Source organism: Rattus norvegicus, chromosome X (genome assembly GCF_036323735.1).
Source record: "Rattus norvegicus strain BN/NHsdMcwi chromosome X, GRCr8, whole genome shotgun sequence".
NCBI classification, from domain to species: domain Eukaryota; kingdom Metazoa; phylum Chordata; class Mammalia; order Rodentia; family Muridae; genus Rattus; species Rattus norvegicus.
In genome coordinates, this window is record NC_086039.1 from 39,360,077 (window position 1) to 39,376,590 (window position 16,514).

The window sequence follows — 16,514 nt, forward strand, 5'->3', positions numbered from 1 at the left end:
GATACGCAATGAAATTTTGATAGTGTGAGTTCAGTGAACACTCATTTATGCAATATGTAACTTTTAACCTTTTTATTGTGCAGAATACCATGTCAAAAACCTGTCAAAACAAACAAGTGCTCACCCAAAGTACACAGCTCAATAAATAGCCGTCTGGCCAAGAATGATAGCATTGCCAGAAACTAGCATCTAACATAGTCAAATTTTTCTTGTTTTGTCTCTACTTTTACCATTTGATTAAAAACCTTAAATTATGCTTTCGTTTTGCTACTTTGTCAGCTTTATAAATAGAATCATAGGATTGAATTTTTTGGTTCTAAATCTTATTTATTCAACTTTCTTGTAAGACATCCAAATTCTTGCATACAATTATGGCGCGTCCATTCTCTTTGCTATATGGCATACTATGTTCATACAAAGGACTGAGCCTGCCTTGTTTTAGTCAGGCATAGTGGTACATGTATGTAGATATCAGTACTGAGGAGGAGCAGACTGAACAATCATGAATTCATGACTAGACTGGGTGGCACAGTGAGACTTTGTCTCAAAATACAAACAAAAACCTATCATTTTATACTTGTATAATACTGGATAAGGAAATACAACACAGAGGACTGTAACAGACTCAACTGGATGAATATTATCATAATCTGCTCTATTATTGCTAGTACAATGTCCACTATTACCAATAACATTGTTCTGAACATCTTTACATTTATATTTTGAGTACACTGTCACATAAACATTAAGTACATGCCTAGGAGTAGGGTAAGCAGACAAAGGCATATGTATATTAATTATTAATTAATATATATTTATTATCTTTGGTTTGAATTTTAAAACCTCACCAAAACATCATTTAGGAGTACTTACTTAAGAATCATAGTCATTGTTTCTTTACGATCTTTTCCTTGGAAAGGTAGTGTACCAGTGAGCATTTCAAACTACAGAAAGGTAAAACAGGTATTAGCCAAGAAGTATAAAGTTTCAAGACCAGAGGTTAAAATAGTTATATATAGAAAGACATTTTCTTCTTTCTTTTGTTTAAAACTGCATAAAATCATTCTATTATAGTGTTACTGAATATGCCAACTGTACCAAATACATTAAATATAGTTTTTTACAATAAACATTATTTGTTTTTAAAATAAGCATTAAGTTTCTATCCAACTTTTTGATAATTCACAAAACAAATAACTATACAATTCTGCAGAAATCAACCATATTTTAAATGGTATTTGAAAAATGTAAATATGTGACTAGTTTAACAGACTGCTGATTTCTATTAGGCTTTTAGAAGGCTAAGAGGCTTTTACACAGAATAAACATTATTACTGCCTTCAGGTTTGTCTAACCTGATGACACTGTGACACAGTGTTGTCATTTATAAAGCTCATGCTTTGAGAAACACAAAATCAAGTCAATAAGTAACACCTCCCAAACCCTATTCTCATAATGTTTTAGGTAAGTTAATGATTTTGTATTGGGCTGTATTCATACATATTCTGGGGTACATGCAGCCCATGGACTGCAAGTTGGACACATATGTCAAAAGAGAAGCAAAGGAAATCTATTTTGGGACTTTTTGAATTAGGATGAGATAGGAGCAACCAATATGTTCCCTAGTCCTACCCTTCAGACAATCATTTGATTTGGTTATTTAGGGTTTATAGTAGAAAATACTGAAAACCGAAGTACTTCCACCCCCCCCTCATAATATACCCTGCCAGATCTCATTTAAAAGAACAAAATAACAATTTCCACCCTCTAAAAATCAGAAATTCAAATCTTACCATCAACACACCAAAAGACCACCAGTCAGCACTTTGAGTATGACCTCTACGATTAACTACTTCTGGAGCCATGTATTCCACAGTGCCACAAAAGGAATATGCCTTCTTCTCGTGGTCAATAGATTCCTTACTTAAGCCAAAATCTGCCAAAATCAACTTTGAATTAATAAATACTCAAAGTATTTTACATAAAATTTAAACTCCTAATTCCAATACTTATTTATATTTAGAAATGCTAACTTAAAATTTAATAGTTGCTAGTCAAAACTCTGGTCATAATCAACCTTAAAGGAAATATCGGAGAGAATATTTTAATAAAATGAAGATTTTTACCAGTTAACTTGATGTGACCTTCTTCATCAAGAAGTATGCTGCAAGAAAAGAAAGTCAGAAAATGTCTTTAAAGCACTCTACACAAAGACATACAGAAACTGAAATGGAAATGACTCAACTGTCAGCTGACCATATTCACTCTGAATAGTTGCTTTTGGCCATGAGTAACGATTAAGAAAACAATTAAACAAGCTATACTTTTTCAAGGTGCTTTAATGTTTTTCTGCCTAAATCTTCTTGTCCATACATACTGGATATGAAGTACATTTCAATCTAGACTCTCTTTTTTTGAGACAGTATCAATATCTCACTTGCGTTCAACCTGCCAAGTGCTGGGATTACAGATTTATTTATTTTATTATTTTATGTATATGAGTATTTTGCTTGCATCTGTGTATGTGCACCATGTACATGCCTGGTGCACATGGAGACTAGACTAGTCCACTGGATCCTCTGGGACTGGAGTTACAGATGGTTGTGAGCCTCCGGGTGGGTGCTGGGAATCAAGTCCAGGTCTTCTATAAGAACTCCAAGTACTTTTAACTGCTGAGTCAACTCCCAGTTAAAGATGCTTTATTTTTTGAGATGAATCTTGGCTATGTCATACAGGCAGGTCATGAACAGTTGGACTCAAGTGATTTTCTCACTTTATTTTCTGAGTCCTAGGTGTACAGGTATGTACAAATGTGCTTGGCTAACTTACAAAGTTATAATGGATGAATTAAATGACACGTGGCTCTCACTTCACAAAAGCTGTTTAAAATTATTCTTTATATATTGGAAAAAGAAAAACAAAACAAATCCTGTATGCATATTATATGAAATATCAGCTTCTTGATGAATGCCACTATAAGAACTGTGGAAAGTTGCTAAATTCACATTTAAAAAATTGAAAACTTAAGAATAGAATTTCTTTTTCTTTTTCTTTGAGACAGAGGTCTCTCTATGTAGTCCTGATTGCCCTAGAACTTTCTATGTAGACCAGGTTGACCCCAAAGATCCACCCAATTCTGTCTCCCAAGTGCTGGGAATAAAGGCATGCATCACCAGGCCTGGCTAAGAAGAAATTTTCAATAAACAGCATTTGAGAAAGGTTTAGCTTTATACCATTCTTCACAAAGCTAAGTAAAAGAAAGAAACAGGACAATTAGAAGAAAAATATCATCATGAGATTGGGAAAAATTCTCCTACTAATAAAATCTTGAGAGAAACTACAAAAGATTAGTTGGTCCAATGAGGGAAAAAATGTGTATAGATTACAACAATGTAAATACATTTATAATGAAAAGATTTGTAATATATATGAAACAGTTAAAGTTCTTTTATTCCTTTTTTGTGATGAGGATCTCAATACATTTCTAGACTGGCATCAGATCTAGAAACTCCTGCCTCAGTTTTCCTAAGAGACGTGACTATGCATGTGAATGTTCAACTGTTCCTGGACAAATGTCTAGAATTCTTAGTTTGGAGCTGGCAACTGGACTCAGTGGTTAGAGGTACTTGCCACCGATGTGACCTTAATCCTCCGGACATGCATGGTAGAAGGGAAAACTAATTGTTGTTGGTTGTCCTCCGATTTCCACATGTTCACCACTGTGTATGTGCATGCCCACACAAAATAAAGAATTGAAGGTAATTTAAAACCCTTTTTAATTTATAAAATTTTCTTTTAAGTCAATGAGAAAAATGACGTTCAAAAAAAAGTTGAAGCTGTGAATAGAAAATCCATAAGTACAAACTGCCAACCAATAGACTTTAAGCTCATTAAAGATCAAAGAATGTAAATGAAAATCGGGAAAGCTGGGCAGTGATAGTGCACTCCTTTAATCCCAACACCAAGGAGGCAAGATAGGCAGAGGTCTGAGTTCGAGGCCAGCCTGGTCTACTGAATTCCAGGACAGCCAAGGGTATAGAGTTGGACCCTGTCTCAAAACAAACAAAGTAAATTAAAATCGGTTAATAGAGTTGTTTAGTAATAGTTTAAAAGTTTAAGATCATACAGTGTTAGCAGACTTGCAAAGCACAGTACTATAATGAAGTGCTGTGGGATCTATGAAGTTATTACTACATTTTATGACCTCCTTTACAACTGTATCACATTGAATTCAACTTAATAGCATGGCTCCTTACTTTTCTGGTTTTAAGTCTCTATAGATTATTCCCAGGCTATGCAGATGGTCTAAAGCAAGTGCAAGTTCAGCCAAGTAGAATTTGACATCTTCCTCTGTGAACATCACCTAAAACAAAATAATATTTCTAACTTTATTTTCTTTTAAAGTTTATGATTTTTATGTAAGGTTCTACATACATAAGACTTTAACTATTCAAACAATTTGTAAATACATTAATCAGATATAGATTTGGTTATAATTTACTCATAAAAGAAATTTGAAAAACAATTTAATCAGTGAAGTATAGTCATATGCTAAATGTTAACTATGTCCTCCTGTAGCCAAAATTTTTTTTAGCATATTAACATTTTAGAAATGAATAACAAATTTGAGAATAAATGCTGAATTGACAGTACCAATGATTAAAGACAGTTATCGCTGTATTATCAATCCTGAAAAACATGAAAGCAGCAGAGTCAAGGTTAAGTTTTTCATGTAAAGCACTGCTTTCAGTATAAATTCAAGAGATAGGGAAAGAATTCTTTCTGACTCAGTTTCTTGAATGAAAGAATTTTGTGCTACAAGAGAAATTATGACACATGCAATATTGAAACAACAAAGTTTTAATTGAAATAGAATGAGTAGAAATAAATTTAAAAATAGACAATTATATACCTCTTTGGATAAGCGTGTAAACAAATCTCCTCCCCTGAGAAAATCCAAAATAAGATACAACTTCCCTTCAGTTTGAAAAGCTGAATGAAGAAACACAATTTCTGTTTAAATCATTGTAGTTTAATTTTGTGGCTTATATTAAGTCAATTCATTCACAAGTAAATATTTTTAGCGAGTGAGTGATACCAGAAATCTGAGCTTATTTCTACATGCTTAGTTCTACCCAGAAGAAAATATTGATTCTCATCATTTCCATGAGAAAATGTCAAATACAGTGTCTTTATATGGACCAAAGTTTTCTACAGGCAAGAATCCCTCAAGAATGCTACCACTTTAAAGATGTTATCTGTAAGAAAAACTCATGATGGAAAGATTTCTTTTTTTCTTTTTCTATTGTTTTATTTATTCAGAAAGATTTCTTTAACCATGAACTAAAATACAAAACTATGCCACAGCATGGGTTGGTTATTTTCAATCTAGTATATGGATTTTACCCTTTGACCACTGAGAAGTAACACTGGGCTTTCAGAGAAAGGTCGGTGGTAGCATTTTTAGGATGCTGATACTGGACCTCTTTCTTATCTTCAGTTTGGGCCGACATAAAAGGAATATAAAATTCTGCTGCAGTGTTATATATCTATATTTCAGTACATCTGAATATACTCAGAGGGTGAGAGAATCAAGGGAAAGGGACGAGAGAGAGGTGGTTCAGAACTTACCATAATGCAATTTGACAATGAAAGGATGATTGACTTCTACCAAGATATCACGTTCCATTTTTGTCCGAACACGGTCTCGAACTAGAAAAGATTGCACACATGATACAATATAAGTATTTTTAAAGATAATATTAAAATAAATTATTTTTAGATCCCATTTTAAATTCAAATTTTCTTATGTGCATAAAACATGAATTTTTATTGCTGCTGAATTTTTAAAATCTGTAAAAATAACTTTTACTATATTACATAATCAAAATCAACCGTGTATTTAAAAACTCTATACTTTAAGTTAAAAATATATTAAGACATATTAGGTATTGGGTTTAGAAGCATTTTAGTGGGAGTTGTGGAAAATGGTTAAAAAGAAAGCACAAGATTTCTTTAAAAATAAGACATTTTATGAAATATTAAAACAAAAACCTGAATTAAGTTTCAGTACTTCTACTAACCCTATCACCTCAATAAATGTTTGATTGATAAAATGTGGTATATAAAAGAGGTCTATTTTGAGGGAGGGAGAAAAAAAGGGAGGAAGGGTAAATTAGAAATATTGTACAGGTAAAAGACCAAAGTTTTCTTTTTCTTTTTTAAATTAGAAAGATATGGATTCTCATGAGTCAGTTACTTATTTAAACTCTCTGGAACATCAGTTATCTTTCAGGTATAAAACTGGGTAATTTGATTGTTCTCTTGAAGAATTTGTGATCACTTGGGTAAAGTTAATAACCAAAGCCTAGTGTGTAAGAGGTATTTAATGGCCGCTATCATTATATCAAAAAGCAGTAGTGTGAATATGATTAAGGAGAAGTTTATTACCAATGGTAAGTATTACAGGACTTCAGAGAAAAGCAAGATCAGTTTTACTTGTATAGGAAGACTATAAGTCTAGAAGAGGCATGGTTAGGATACAAGCTTTAAGACTCCCCCAGTGGATGAGTTCTAAAAGAGACCAAGTATAGATGAGTACTGACACCTGATAGACATGAAAGTGTAAAATGGTGTCTTGAAAGGAGCTACATCAGTGTGGAAACAGAGGTTCACTACAGGGGAGCTAACTCAAGGAAGACTCAGATTCATGATAAATTGAAATGTTGGGAAGAATTTGAGTTTGTGGCAAAACTCTTTTCCAGAAACAAACATTTCCTGAGCAAAGCCTATAAGCTAGGCATTGGAGCAAGAAGTACATCCAAGGGCTCAGAATATAGGGGGAGGGGTGAGAACTTAATAAATGATCAGAAAACATTATGAAAGTCAGATATAGTGGTATGTGTCTGTAATCATGGTATTTCAGAGGTGGGGGCAGAAGCATTAGGTGTTCAAAGTTACTTTCAGTTCTGTGGTGACCAGCTTGGGTTACACCAGACTCTTGTCTCAAAAAACCAAACCAAATCAAAACAACAAAAACTTTCAACATTTATGTTACTGATTTAGACAAAAAAGAAAGATGGGGTGGGGGAGGCAAGATGAAACTTAAGTTAGTTTTATTCTCAATTTAATGGAATCAGAGATAATTAAAAAAAACAGCTATAAGATTCCTGGGGAAAAACAAACAATGTGAGCCAGGTAGAGATGGCTTAGTGGGCAAAGGTGCTTACTGCTAAGCCTGACAACCTCCCTTTGATTACTGGGAACCATACAGTGGATGGAGAGAACCAACTCTAGCAAGTCATCCTCTGACTTCTGCACTTGACTCCTGGGCCAGCCCCCATCACACACATGAAATAAACATGTAATAACAACAACAACAACAACAACAACAACAACAACAACAACAACAACAATAATCATTGCTTTCTCCATCCTATCTTCCACCCAACCGAAATTAGTGAGTCAGGTATAGGAATCAATTCCTCTTGTTGGCTATGCAGGTCTGCCTTTTAATTGAAACATTCAGCTAGTGTATCAAATTAATTATCAATCTATGATTCACTATCTTGTCATCCATATTGTATCTAACATCCTGTTTATTTTTATGTGAACGAACCTTATCATAATGGCTGGTTGATAATTCTATTCTAGCCTGGTCTAAGTCTTTTTCCTTTAATTATGGTTGGCTATATCATTTGTGATTAGCTCCCATTAAAGTTTAATTCTAAAATTCTAGCTCTTAGAGTAAACAAAGTTCATAATCATTTAAATACCACTCCTCTGCCTAATGAGTAGTAAGACCAACATATGCATAGTATGCACCCTTTCCATTCTTCTTCCACAAGGAAAAGCTTTTTGTTTTCCTCCTTTTTAGTCAAGGTTATATTATGTAGCCTGTGGTAGCCTTGAACTGGAGATACTTTCCTCTACCTCCTGAGGTCTGGAATTACAGGAAGGCACCCCCATGCTCAACAAAAGAAGACTCATTTAGGAATGAAGAACTACAGCTTACGAGTTACCTTGGTCATGGAGTGAGCTTTGTATGTATCATCAACAAATTCCTTTGTTTTGTCACACACAACTATAGTAGCACTAACCTGGTTCCCCTTCTTTATATAAAAAAATCATCCTATAATCTAGAATTATGGTTATCATATTTTGTTTAAATTTTGAGACTCTTCATGAATACCTATAATCAATAAAATACCAACCCTAACAGATACAGATCTATGAAAAAAAATCCAATTTACACATTAGACACAGCAAAAGATCAAAACAATAAAGTTCTTTGAATGTGTTCTCATGTTAACGTTTCACTTAAAAGTACTTTATGGATTCTCTTTGGCATCTCTGAATTACCAACATCATTAATTTTGTTTTTTTGGAGCAATTATTAACATAAGTTTTGCTTGAAGTTTCCTAGAAAAGATAAAATTAAATATCAAAACAAAACAAAAGCCAAAACTCCAGAAAGGATGAAAATAATAAAACTTAGGAAACCACCCAGGAAGCACAACATTCACATAGACTAAGTGTTACAAAATAAAGAATACATAACAAAAAACTTTCATACAACTGGGAAATATTAGTTCCTAGTTTCAAAGGAAACATCCCACATATAGTATGATGAAATTTTACACTACACATCGAAGATAGTACTCCATAAATTTCAAGACACAGGGATAAAGTCAAGACACAGGGATAAAGATTTTATCTACAGACTTTTGGAGAGGAAAAGTTGCTTACATACAAAGAAATAGCAAACATTTTTTTGGTGTGTGTGTGTGTGTGTGTGTGTGTGTGTGTGTGTGTGTGTGTGTGTGTGTGTGTGTGTGTGTGTGTGCTTTGTCTGAATGCCTGTCCCAGATTCATGCAGTTCTTGTGGAGGCCAGAAGAGGGCAATCGAATCCCTTGGAACTAGAGTTACAGACAGTGGTTGAGTTGTCTTATAGCTACTAGAAGTGAGCAGAGCTCTTCCAACATTTATTTTAATCATATCTTCTATTAAGCATGATACTACAATTTTCCAAACATTCATTTTTAATATCTATAACTATGAATCTTTCTGTGAATATTTTCAAGTGCAGAAACTCATTTTGTGATACTATTTCCTTAGGTTAATTCAGCAGCATTAGTAACAACTGTACTTATTTCAAAACTGCTTTCTAATGATGCTGCCATCATATGAAATAACTCATTATTATTCAGTATGCATTTAAATATGCATATTATTTAATATGTATTCTATTTTAAGTCATTAAGTTGTTTCCCCAAAGATTTAAAAATATTATTTTATTGTTTTTTAATGTATATAGGTCTTTTGCCTGCTTGTTCTTCTCTGCATCGCTTGTTTGTGCTTAGTGCCTACAAAGGTCAGACGTGGACAGTAGACTCTGTGGTAATTGAACCTGGGTCCTGTGGAAGTGCATCCAGCATGTTTAATCCCTGAACCCTTTCCCTAACCCCTCCTTAAAAGATTTATCTTCCTTAGTAACCTTTACTCAAAGTCTTTTACATAGGTTGTAATAGTATGTCTTATAAACTATCTTTCCCATTAGTTTTCCATTTACGAACTGCAATTTTACTGCAAGAGATTTCCTTTCTTCATTAGTTTAGGGATTAACTACAGATTATTCTTTAATAAGCTATAAACTATTACTATTATTAATTATTGTAGTGGTCAAACTTTCCCAGATTTAGCAAGTAGGAGCATCTTAGACAACTCTGCATTTGTACTTTTTTCTATGTAAGAGTGTGTATATATATGATATATATGTGTGCTACATGCACATACATGTGTATGGGTGCATGTGTGTATGTGTGCATGTGCGTGTGTTTGTTTGTGTGTGTGCTTATGCATGCTTGTAGGCCAGAGGAGGATGTCAGGTGTCCTGCTCTACCATTCTCTGCCATGTTATCTTAAAACGGGAACTTTCCCTGAACCACCTAAAGAACAAGACATTGTACAGTCTCTGTCCCGACTGCTAAGGTTACAGGGCATGTATGTGGTCATATTGGGCTTCTGTGTAGGTGCTGGAATCCGAACTTGGGTCCTTATACTTTCCCAGTAAGTGCTTACAAACTAATCTATCACCCTAGTACCTCAACTTCATATATTAATATAATATTTGAGGCCTAGTTTTTTTTTCTGTTCCCTATTCAGACTATTTTATATTATATGAAAGGTTAATTAAAAATATCTATGTGCACAGCAAAATTTTGTATGTCTGTCTGGGTACCACATGTACGCCTGATATCTAAGAAATAGAAAGGTTATCAGATCTCCTAGGACTGGAGTTACAATACTTTGTGAGCCACCACGTGGGTGGTGGGAATAGAACCCAAATCCTCTGCGAGGGTAGCTACTAGTCTTAACCACTGAGTCCTCTCTGCAGTCCCTAAAGTTTTTATTGTCAATTTGCTTGTAGAAATTTGTACATCTCCTTCTGATGTTTTTTATGTTAAATAATTACGAAATTTAGGTAGGATGAAGTCTGGTATGGTATAAGATTTAGAATCTAGACTAATAGTTTCTCAAATATTTAAAATTAACTTGTGAAACCATTATTTCCAATTCCCACTGTTGTACTTACTAGCTTTAGCATACAGAACAGCAGGAACTCAATATTTGTGACATGTAATGAATTTAATATATATTTTAGTATTTGTATTTGCATTATTTTTCCAACTTATCACTGCTGTAAATAAAAAGAACAAAAAAAAAGGGAAAGCAAAGGATGATTGTTTTCCTAGAACTTGGTGAAATTTCTCGGCATTATATCTATACTGAATGACTGGGAACACCAGAAATAATAAATGATCAATACAGAAATTTTCTTGGGTATTTTAATGATTTATGAATTACATGTATATTTAAGACATACTGCTCACTGGCATTAGGAATGAATACCTCAACTATTTTGAAACTAGAGATGTGGCAAAATAAGCAGTACTAGTAAGTAAAAGGAAGATTGAAGTATTTAAAGTCTATGTTATCTCTTCTAAATGTCTCTTTACCTAGTAGACTCACATCCTATATTACATGTTTTTTTTTTAAAATCAGAATCAGAAACTTGTTTGGAGACCACAGGTCAGGATGAGAAAATACTAAAAAATTAAAGCTATTTTGCATCTAGGTATTTAGTACATTTTCAAAAAACATTCAACTAATTATTTGAAAATGAACCAAACCCAATTGTAATCTTTTCTACCTCTACTTGCCTAAAGCCCAAGGTGAACTCACAGTCCTTCTTTCCAACACGGCAAGTCGTGCTCTTAACAGTAATATGACTCTTGGTCCAGTAGGAAAAAGTCACTGAAAGCCAGTCTAAATTTAAAGCTGCTAACAAGAGCCAATTCAGAACGTTAGTAAGTAGCCTCAGGGTCGTGTGAGCTCTATGGAGCCCTTTCAGTCGTTTAGGTTCCATAAGCATGGCGCATAGCAGCAGCACTTACCTTTCAGTGTGGCCTTCTTTAATACCTTCATGGCATAAAGTTGTCTAGCATCAGAGCCTGAGATTTTTTTAACTAAGAAAACCTATATTTAAACGACAGAAAATAAACATTACAAAGAATTATAAACCATATTCCTTACATATCCCATTACAGCAAGACCCCATTTATATATTTACACACACACATGCACACATTCTCTCTCTCTCTCTCTCTCTCTCTCTCTCTCTCTCTCTCTCCCTATATTATAGATCTCTCTCTCTCCCTATATTATAGATGTGTTTTGTCCAAAATACTGGTTTCAAACAGTAGTTATAGATTGATATCTCAATGTAAGTGGATAGTTTCTTCTTTACATTTTGTTGTTTGCCCATTTCCAAGGAGCATGTACGATACAGAGGAAGACAAAAACTCAACTACATAGCAGCTAGAGAATAACTCCACACACTCAAACTCTACTGCAGTAAATGTTGGCTCTGCTTTATCCCGACAAAATTCTTCTGAGTCCCTCAGTTTTTCTGGGTGCCAGGGTTGTAACTTAAGGTCCCATTCAAACTAGGCAAACACTCTACTTCTGAGCTATAGTCCCAGTCCCACATCACAATTTCTTGCTTCTTTAGGTTTTTTAAAATTGTATTCACCTTCTCCACTACCTTCTTACCATCACCCCCTTCCTAAGGTATCTATTTTCATGTCTTTTTTTTTTATGATGAGCCAATAAGTTTTATTAGGGTTGCTCATGGGAGCATAGACAACTTACCAGTGGCTATACTATGAAACAGAATTTACTTCCCTTCCTGAGCAAACATCAACTGTCTATGAATCCTCAGGGAGGAGCGGGCCCTTCTGAGTTGCCCCTATCAAAATTCTTACACTGAGGCATATTGTGACCAACTTCTGTTGACACAATTATTTACAGATACAGAGTCTTTTCTGTCTATAAAAAGTATACACACATCTATGTCAACGCTAGAGAGCGTAATTTAAAACATTGCTAATGAAACATATAAATATTTAATAAAATACTACATTTTCACCTTTTAACCCAGCAAATCATATACATTAAAATATGAATGAGGCCTAGAATCATTATTTAGCATTTTCAATTTCTGTATATTTGAAGATATTTTGAAAAAAGTGTGGAGTTTAGGCAAAATAAGTAAGATCTGCTTTAAGAGACTTTTTAAAAAAGATTTATTTATTTATTTTATGTATGTGAGTACACCATAGCTGTCTTCGGACACACCAAAAGAGGGCATCGGATCCCATCACAGTGGTTGTGAGACACCATGTGGTTGCTGGGAACTGAACTCAGGACCTCTGGAAGAGCAGTCAGTGCTCTTAAGCCCTGAACCATCTCTCCAACCCATAAAATGTATTTTAAATAACTTATATTTATGCTATAATATGGTTGATTCAAACATTATCAATGCATCATATTACATTCTTGACCTTTTCCACTAAGCATTAAAGAGACCTCTAAATAGACCTGAAATTGAGAGAGAGAGAGAGAGAGAATGACTGTGTGTGTGTGTGTGTGTGTGTGTGTGTGTGTGTGTGTGTGTGTGTGTGTGTGTGTGTGTGTGTACATGATAGAGAAGGATGCTGGGTGTCCTGTTCTATCATTCTCCACTTAATTCCTCTGAGACAGAAGCCAGCAAGCCCTAGTGACTTTCCTGTTTCTGCCCTTTAGAGTGCTCTGGTCACAGATGCACAGGGCCACACTGGGTCTTTTGGTGCTTTGGATTTGAACTGAGGGCCTAATGCCTGTGTAGCAAGTGCTATTACTTACTGAGTTATCTCTCCAGTTTCTGAACCTGAATTTTAACCTATTTCCTCTACCTATTCTTTCAAACCAAGCAGCGTTCCTTTTTTGTTTTGTTTTGCTTTTTGAGATTGGGTCTTATTCTGTATAGCCCTGGCTGGTGTGGAACTCAGAATACCAGCCTCAGCTTCCCAACTGCTGAGAATTCTATATGTGAGCCACCACCATGCCTGACTGAAAGCAGTGTTCTTCAGCTACTATGTGTGGGAAGAAGAGAAGCAATTACAATCGAGATTTAGGATTAGGGTCAGCTTTCAATGATCTGACGACTTACACAAATGATCTGATCAACACAAAAATCTCAAAATAATTTATCTAATTGATTCTCAGACAAGGTAAAATTTTATTGTTTTGTAAAATAGTACAAGGCAATGAGTAATGAAATCAAATGAAAATCACCACATCTGGTATCTGACCCCTATAGAGACAGGATGTGCTCTGTTGTACTGTGTTCTCTCTGCCAGCACTAAGCCCCAGCTAACATCTCTTTTAGTCAATTATGGGGAGCCAATCTAGGAGGAGAAAAACATTTTTCAATAAGGGTAGTTCTAAGGTAGACTGCTGTTCAAATGTTAAAGGTAAACAGATACTAGTAATAACTATGAATAAAATATATTCTAATTGGGTAACCTTAACTAGGAGGTTTCCCTATCAATGTCTTAATGACTTTTAGCACTCCTGAACTTCCACAGTGCCTTCAGAAGCATCTGCAGTACAGCTTCACGACAATCTCGGGAAGCAGGCCTACCAGTTTATGGCTGCCCAAATCAGGGCTTGGAAGAAGTCAAACCATTTGCCTGGCATCACAGTGGAAGAAGATCCAGGTCAGATACCCAGTTCTGGGTTCCTGCTCAAGGAATTCTTTAACTGTTTCCTTAAGCCAGTGAGCTGCCAAGCTCAGTGAGAGCAGCAGGAGTCCTCACTTGCCCACGCAGCTATTATAGGCTCTGACAGGTCATCCTGTTTCCTTGGTTTACACTGGCCTTTAAGGATGAGTAAGAAAGAAGACACCCTATTTTAATGTTTGCTATTTATAGTGAGGCATTTAAAATACTTTTATAAAAATAAGGGAGAAGCATTCAAATTCCTTGGAACTTAAATATCGTGTTCCCTGAAACCTAATGCATAAAAATAAACTCATCTATTTGGGTTTGTTGAACAGTATGGCAATCCTGTTAATGCCAGATATTATGTGTTTGGCCTTATATCATTTAATTCTCACCATAATCCTGTGAGGTCAGCACTATGACTCATTGATGTTTTTCAAAATTAGAAGTTAGGCATCATGCTACTCATAGTGCCTCTAGGCTAGCAAGAGAGATTAACCAATAAGCAATTTTGCAAATGAGTAAGTGCAACAAGTGCAATAAGTGTCAAAAGTAGAGGTACATAACGTTCTTAGAGGGTATCACAAGGGAGAGCGACAGGGAGGCTGGCAGGGAAGTCTTTTCTAAGTCATAGGCTCAAGAGCCAACCAGTTGAAGAAAATTTAGGCCAAGACTAAAGGCCAACAGGGTTAGAACACAGCTGAAAAGTATAAAAACTTGTGTTTTAAAGGCAGCTAGAGGTCAGACTGAGGATCTCCTCTGTGATTTAACGAAATTGTCTTTATCATAAAAACAAAGGAAGGCAGCTGGAAAGTTAAAGGGGGCACAATATTATTTTTTTGCTAGTTCTCATGTACATAATTGAGGTTAACAAATTTTTTGGAAGAAACTCTTACAATACTCTGTGACTAGACCAGAGAAAGGTAGAGGCAGCATATTCTATAGAGATGGTAATGGAGGATAGAATCGTATGATTCCAAAATTATTTACTAAATCAACAGGATCTGGTGACAGATCCTATTGGCTGGGGTGGTGTATGACATGGTGGGGATTGAGGGTGGAGAAGGAAAGAGCAGACTTGAAAAGATGTTAAGAATGCCTCTCTGGTTTCTGGCTTGTTTCACTGGATGCCATTCATAGTGATAGAGAAAAACTGAAATAGGATAGGTTTGGGGATGGGAAAGATTATGAGTTTGGTCTTAGACACGCCAAGCATAAAATAAAATGCCTATGAAAAATAAAATGCCTTTGAGACATAAATGGGGGTGAGGAGTAGCTACGGAAAGAGTTCAGAGCTTGGAGGAAAAATCTAGGTTGGAAATACAAATCTGTGTTGTCAGCAGCATGTGAGTTACAATTAATACAGGAGCACAGAGAAAACCAATTAGCAAGTAGTACAAAGAGACAGCAGTTTAGAATCCAACATCAACGAACTTCCATATTTAATGACATGCTAGAACAGGGAAGCAGGGCTTCAAGAGATTAAGTAACAGTGAGAAGTAGAAGAAAAAATGAGTTCAGTTTGGCTGACCCAAGGTTTAAACTTACAACCATTATATTCTGCTGGCTATTGAGTCTATATTTAGATTAAAAGTATGTTCTATGTTTAAAAGTAGTTAGACAACCATAACAAATTATCAGTGTTAGAAAAGGGCTACTAAACAGTTTTAATAAAATATACAAGACAGATCTGCTAATGCCATTTTGATGCTTACATATCATGACATTTTCCAACATTTTCTTAAGAGAGAGGTGGTAAGGAAGCACTGCACTGTTAAAAGTTGTGTTCACCTCAGAATGTCTTTTTTCCCTGATGAGACTCTGTCTAGAAAGATCAAGTGGTAGCAGCATCTTGGGAAGTGGAAGCAAGAGCGCTGTTGGGAGTTCAAGGCTAGAGTGGGCTAGAGGGAGACCCTGTCTTAAAACAATGATTGCAACAATAAAAACAAAGAGAGGAGACTATATAAAGGGGATATCTTGTGTTTTTAAGTTTTTAAAAAGTGAGAGAGCTGCGAATGCACTTTAGCAACAGTGTGCTTGCTTGGCACTCCCAGAAGCCCTAAGCTCAAGCTCCTTATCACAGGCACAATAAAACCAATCTGTCTAGATACCCGCCCCAGTAGGATGACAAGAAAGGACAGTCTTAAAAGATAAAGTGAGTACGAACATTGCCAATTTATGAAGGTTTCTACTGCAGTTCTGAATAATTCTATTCATATAAAAGAAAATGTTGCTGGCCAAAAGACTGGTAGCATTTTATAAAATAATTGTTTTCCAATGTGATAAAACATCCACATACTCTAAAATAATCTTATTTTTGAGAAAGGTTCTCACTCTAGTCTAAGTTGGCCTTGGATTCACTACATAGCCTAGGCTGGCTTCAAACACATGACAAATATCCTGTTTCA

General features: G+C 35.2%; 1 protein-coding gene across 9 annotated transcripts in view; it reads right to left on the reverse strand.

Annotated features, from left to right (window-relative positions):
- The window catches only part of Rps6ka3 (ribosomal protein S6 kinase A3), a 106,092-nt gene that overhangs the window by 34,151 nt on the left and 55,427 nt on the right, over positions 1–16,514 (reverse strand). For all 9 annotated transcript variants that reach the window (NM_001192004.3, XM_063280249.1, XM_017602129.3 and 6 more), the window contains 7 exons: positions 11,458–11,539; positions 5,632–5,712; positions 4,913–4,992; positions 4,257–4,363; positions 2,127–2,164; positions 1,794–1,936; positions 874–944 (listed from right to left, as the gene is read on the reverse strand). In NM_001192004.3, the coding sequence (NP_001178933.1) occupies positions 874–944; positions 1,794–1,936; positions 2,127–2,164; positions 4,257–4,363; positions 4,913–4,992; positions 5,632–5,712; positions 11,458–11,539 (602 nt within the window). The remainder of the gene's footprint in view (positions 1–873; positions 945–1,793; positions 1,937–2,126; positions 2,165–4,256; positions 4,364–4,912; positions 4,993–5,631; positions 5,713–11,457; positions 11,540–16,514) is intronic.